The sequence below is a fragment of the Buceros rhinoceros genome, unplaced genomic scaffold (assembly GCF_000710305.1).
Source record: "Buceros rhinoceros silvestris isolate BGI_N320 unplaced genomic scaffold, ASM71030v1 scaffold7598, whole genome shotgun sequence".
In the NCBI taxonomy this organism is placed as follows: Eukaryota; Metazoa; Chordata; class Aves; order Bucerotiformes; family Bucerotidae; genus Buceros; species Buceros rhinoceros.
The window spans coordinates 26,284-32,191 of record NW_010426283.1 but is presented as its reverse complement, the minus strand read 5'-3'; the positions used below and the strand labels follow the sequence as shown (position 1 = coordinate 32,191).

General features: G+C 42.0%; 1 protein-coding gene across 1 annotated transcript in view; it reads right to left on the bottom strand.

Annotated features, from left to right (window-relative positions):
* AACS (acetoacetyl-CoA synthetase) overlaps positions 1-5,908 on the bottom strand; it is a gene marked incomplete at its 5' end in the record, with an annotated part of 32,928 nt that overhangs the window by 1,559 nt on the left and 25,461 nt on the right. Inside the window, 5 exons of the mRNA XM_010141445.1 lie at positions 1,540-1,742; positions 2,548-2,606; positions 3,479-3,548; positions 4,170-4,295; positions 4,763-4,876. Coding sequence (XP_010139747.1) covers positions 1,540-1,742; positions 2,548-2,606; positions 3,479-3,548; positions 4,170-4,295; positions 4,763-4,876 — 572 coding nt within the window. The remainder of the gene's footprint in view (positions 1-1,539; positions 1,743-2,547; positions 2,607-3,478; positions 3,549-4,169; positions 4,296-4,762; positions 4,877-5,908) is intronic.

Below are 5,908 nucleotides of genomic sequence, written 5' to 3'. Positions count from 1 at the left end.
GAACCACTGTAAACAAGCACTCTTCCTCCTCCACAATTAGCAATCTCATTGTCACAGGTGCTCGGAAACCAGGATGCCTCAGTGGCTGCAAAGTAACTGCTCGCTTTTAAAAACATCAGACTGGTCAGCAAAGCAAATTTGTTTACTTTAATCAGTGAGCATCTTGTGGGTGATGACCTGGATGCTTACTGGTCAGGACAGGACTAGAAGGATTTGCAGTATGTTTTTAACACCTGAATATCTCATTTAAAAACATGTACTACTGAAGTCCTAATCACTTCCACACAGCTCAGCTATTTCTACCACTATACAGTCAGGATTGAATTGTATTTTCAGATGAGGATTCAAATATATTTCTTAAAGTGGCAGAAAATAGGAAGAGGTTTCCCTCCCAAGCAAACCTTTCAAAGAAAGATGGGACACAGCTTTGATCACTTTGCCACTGGCATATTTACCTGGAAGGTAATTACAAGTCACTCAATTGTAAATTCAGTCTAAGTGTGGCTTAATTAATGCTCCAAGCAGGCTTTCCTGAGGGGCAGCCCATCACAAACACCTCACTGCCGTCAATTTCCATGCTTCACATTCAAGTGATTTAGTGGTTTACCAGGTCTACACTCCACGCAGAAGCTAAGCTGCGACCCAGAAAATCCAGGTTTCACCATTTAGCAGGTGCAGAGGGTTTTTACACTTAGGCAAAGACAACATTCTGAGCCCAGTATTATTTGTTTGCCAACAGTGGCCTGAAACAGAAGTAACTCAGCAGATGTGACCAGAGCACTGTGTGCACGGTGGAGGCTGGCAGCCCTCTGTTCTCTACGTGCGCTCAAGTCCATGTGCAAATGGAACTTGGGACAAGTACGCTCTGCCCCCCCTATCCTGCTGCTCACAGAGCTGGGAGCAGACTCTAGCATCAGAGGGGACTACAAACCCCAGGCGTTTCAGCTAAGGAGCTCCTGCAGCCAGGAAGAGCGCTCTAGAGTAATGCAGCTCCGTAACTGAGCGTGCAGAACCTTTAGCTATACAACTTCTCTCCCTCCTCATAAGCACAGAGATTTTAGTTACTGCTACAGTTAAGACTGTGATAAAGCTACATTTAAGTGGCTAAACAGATGTAAAAGTGAAATGGTTTGCAAAATTATTTTATAAGTGCTCTGTGCTCTCAGCTTGCATATGAATGTTACTTGAAACAGGAAAATAAAACCAAAATAAGCTTATGGGTAGCCAGAAAAGCAGAAGTTAAATTACCTTTTTAATATTTTCCTTTAAAAAACTTCAGCATGTATTACTGAGAACACACACACTTTTAAACTGAGAACAGGCATTTTTAGGCCTTGTTAAAAACAAAAACATGCTTAGCTGAAAAGGAGATGAAATTATGTTGCTAGGCAACATAGACAAACTATTTATAAAGCTCGAATACACTTTTGAGATGCTAAAACTTCCACGCGTGTGGGTTTGAAGAGCAATGACAACTGCTCCTTAATTACTATTCAAGGTGACAAAGAAAAAAAGCAGGCAGCACTTTTCATGACATACCGGAATGCCTTTGGTTTCCAGAATGAGGCTCGGAACATGCCTGGCAGAAAGCGCTATACGTATCGCATCTCGAATTCTTTTCACCAGACCCTCGCTGAAGGCATGGTTTGATGCCATCTTCAGGAAGAGTACCACCCGCTCCTCGCCGTCTTTGTTGTACTGAGGGACACAGAGGCTATCGGAAACCTCCTCAAAGGCCTCAACTGGAAACAAAGGATGAATCTTTAGGAGCACTTGCATTTGTGTATGATTCTGGATGCACGTTTTTTGTGGTTGCACCAAAACAAGCATCACTTCCAGAGCTGCAGATGCAAACCAGGCATCCTGGCCAGGTTATCCTACAACCGGCTTCACCTCTGGGTGCTCAGGTGAAAATCCAGGGTTAAGGACCATAAATATTTAAGACCAGGAGAAAAAAAAAATTAGCTACAGCTTTTGGGACACTAAGCCACTTCTTTGGTTTTCCTCACAATCCCCACTGCTGCACAGACAGCAAATTAACATGCCTGATCACACAAGAACGAGGAGAAGCAGCAGGTCCGTAAGTCTCAGATTAGCACCTTTGTAAGCACATGGTTTCACCACCTTTCACAAGTCAGACCTTCTCTGAAATATGAAACAGAAGCTCAAGAACTTCTAATTATTAGGAAAGATATAATAAAACCAGTGTCAAGAGCTTGTATTGAGGGGACAAAAAGAAAAGCCTCAAAAGTTGGGAATTTTTATAAATCTGCATGGTAATTAGTCTGTAAGGCCTTATTATATGAAAGCAACACCTTACGGAAAACACATCAACTAGTCACCTCCAGCCCTACAGATACTTCGGGAAACCAACTTCAGGTCTACAAAACCAAGTTTTATTGTCAATGCTAATATGCCCTGTACTGTCTTTCATTTAAAAAATGGCAAGTCTTCTTACTTAATCCTCCCAAGCACCTTTATAACGTTACATTCCAGATATAAGGCAACAATGGCATAGCTGAAAGAGGTGGAAAGTAAACTTCATACCTATGTTATAGATTTCAGAACTTCCAAATCTTACTCCGTTTGGATTTAATGTACCATCACTGAAAATCACAAACAAAACGAGGAAGCATTAAAATGTGATTAGAGTTTGATGGAAAGAGAAAAATTGATGCAATTAACTCTACATTTCATACAGTGAATATGCCGCCACATTAGAAACAGGATTCTAAAAGAATTTGATTCAAAAAGGCATTTTGCTCATTAGTGTGAAGTTGCACAGAGATCTCAACATTGATTCAACTTCCCTGCAAATACCTATGCACACCACTGATGACAAAGCAGCCCAAGACTCTTTGTCATACTCCATCACGCTGCAATTGTCTGTCATTACTTTCCAGTCCCTTACAGCTGGAACTTGTGTTTCTCACATAGCAGCCTCACACCGTACATCTGCTGAGGAGGTCTATTTGTGACGGTGCCAGACACAGCTCCGAGGCATTCACTCAACTTCATTTCGAGCAGCAACTTTTAAATGCAAGCGGAAAATTTAGCCACAACTGAGATCTTGAACATCTGTGATCGCTAACACGAGTGCAACTTAATACTGACCTTCTGTAAGGAATTTTTGCTAAAGCCAAGGCTAGCAGACAAGTTCCTAAGTCACCACCTTGAATTTGGTGCACTCTCAATTCAAACTCTTACAGATGATCATTATAAACCACAGAACACAAAGAGGTCCAATCCTGTCTTGTGTTCACATATTCAGAATTGGAGGAGGACTTTGCAGGGGGCTCCCTTCCCCCTGACCCAGCTGCTCTGATTAATTTAAGGGTTGAAATCCACCATACTGGATTTAACAAAATCAATATAACACTAACAGGCACAACAGAGAATCGAGTACACTCTGCTCTAAGGCGAAGTTTGCAAATTTTGACAGTTGTTTACTCAGAACACTTGCACCAAAATACCATACCTGCGACCCAGCATGACAATTCCTCCTGTATTGGGATTAATTTTGCAGTAATCGCCATGGGCCCAAACACCTGTTAGAGAACAGAGGTAAAACAGCTGATTTCTTATTCCTATTGCCACACAAGCAACAGCTCTGGATGAGCAGAGTCCTCCACAATCGTTAGGAAAAAGCCTCTGGCCCACAGTACCTGTTCCTTTGCTCCTCCCACCACTGCAGACCGTACGAATGCAGAGCATGCACGTTTGAGGCAGCAGATACTTAAACCTCCTGCTAATGAGGCAGCAGGTCAGCACTTATCCCTCAGGATTCACTCCTCAGCCTGGCAGAGGTGCAGCAGCACTCATTAACGGAAGATTGCTCCCTGCCCTGTTGGGCACTGTCATTTCACACTCACGCCAAGCTACAGATTATCAGGCTGTTACAGTCCTATCTGCCTAATGAGAGCAGGAGCAAAATGGGATTGGAGCTCTCCAGAGATTCTTATTAAACTGATTTGGATCCATACTCAAAACAAAGCACTAGAAAACAGAGTGAGACCTTACGAAACGTGCTGTGGAGTTCGCACTCTGGAAATCTAGATTCAAAGCTGCACCTGCCTATCGCTGGGCAAGAACAAACCTGTACCTAAGAGCTGTAATAAATCCGCATCCTTGGACAGTTTGAGCAATATCCAAAGCCCTTCATTACAGACCTGGGAATTTTGAAAAATAAGCCTTCCTGTACTTGCTTCCGTTCTCATCATTCCAGAAGTGTGTAGGCTGGCAGGGAATAGGCTTGGTACACACCAGCTCTCCGCTTTCACCCCAAACTGGCTTTCCTGTTTACAAAGAAAGAGGGTTTTTCTGCATTTCCCTTTGGTAAACAGAGTACCGAAGCAAAGAGCACCTACAGCTATTGCTTACATGCCAGACGCTGATGTAGACATGCGATGAGCTGCGACTGACAGTCTTAACAGCTTACGTTCAGTTTCTGAACTCAACCCTATCTTAACCCCAGTAACTTCAGGAGCGTTACACCACAAGGTGGAAGCACCCACAACAGCACAGCTAACAGCACGCACACCAGAGGCTAGAAATTGGCCTTGATGTGCTTTAGCAGAGTAATGGAAAAGAAGAAATTTTACACATTTATTATCTCCACTAGAGTCCTGTACGATGCAGATGCAGGTTTTGTGGAACAGGTTTCCAAAGTGAAATCACCCACGTAACAGCTGTTTCCCCATCCGATGAAACTCATGAAATACAGTAGTTATATGACCTTAAGTGTTTTTTGGATACTAGTTACCTTCATCATTCCATGCTTCTACAGCCATTCCAAGATTCCTGGCCTGAATTTCTCCTTTGTGAACTGGAACTGTAACATTGTGACCCATGAAACATGAAATGATATCTGTCCCACCTGCAGTAAAAGAAGTCCACTTAGCATACACAGTATTTTTTGGAAAAAGCAAAACTGAAAGCCACGTAAGAACCCTAGAACAGCAAACTGCTGCCTTTTCCAAATGCTTCTGACCCCCATTAACAGCATAAAATAGACAGTATTGTCTCCAGTGTTACATAACTTAATAAAAGGTGGTTTCTTTTCTTTGTGTCTTTTTATACATGTACGCCCTTCATGCAGAAATACTCCTTAAGGCTTAACTTTTCTTCCAGCAGTTTCTTTAATCTTAAAGAAATTTCCATTTATGAGTGAGAAAATAAACAGGCCCTAGCTTAACAGACTTGAATATTCAAGATCATTTATGAAAATGAACAAGAAAACGTTTCTTAACCAGTCAAGCTATTCCACTCAATATTTACTTAGCTTTTATATCTTGTTCTCATTAGCGTGGGGCCAGGGAGCCATGCCTCTGGGATGAATAGTTATCTTAATAAAAATAGGCACTGTCAAAGTGCTTAACTGGAATACTCATGGTCTAAGACTTCAAGGAAGTAGAATTAAGACACAAATCAATCATGGCAGCTTTCCTCAATAACAGTCTTTTGCACTTGAGAATATCAGCAGCAAGTTTGAGATTCAGCACTACTCTAAGACCAGAGTCAGAGGCGACTTCAGTAGCAGAATAGTCAGACTTTAAAAAAAAAACTAAACTGAGTTAAAAAGCCCTTTGAAAAAGTCAGTCCTCGTTACAAAGCAGAATGAGGAGTTCTGTGGCAGACCTTATGTGAATAGAAGTTGCCTCAGCCTGCACTCCTCACAACAAACTGCACAGTATGTGGGCTTGGTATTTTTCTAATTATATAATTCACAAAAAAAATCTGTCTGCAGAGCCAATTACTTGGCACAAAAGAATTGAAATGGGAACATGGAAAGACCTCTCCAAGAGGTATTTTCTGCTAAAGTCAGCTATTTGCAGAATAGGATGTTCTTCAGGTTAATAGACTCTTCTCTTGATCTCACCCTGCTACCCCTAAGGAGGGCCAGTCAAAA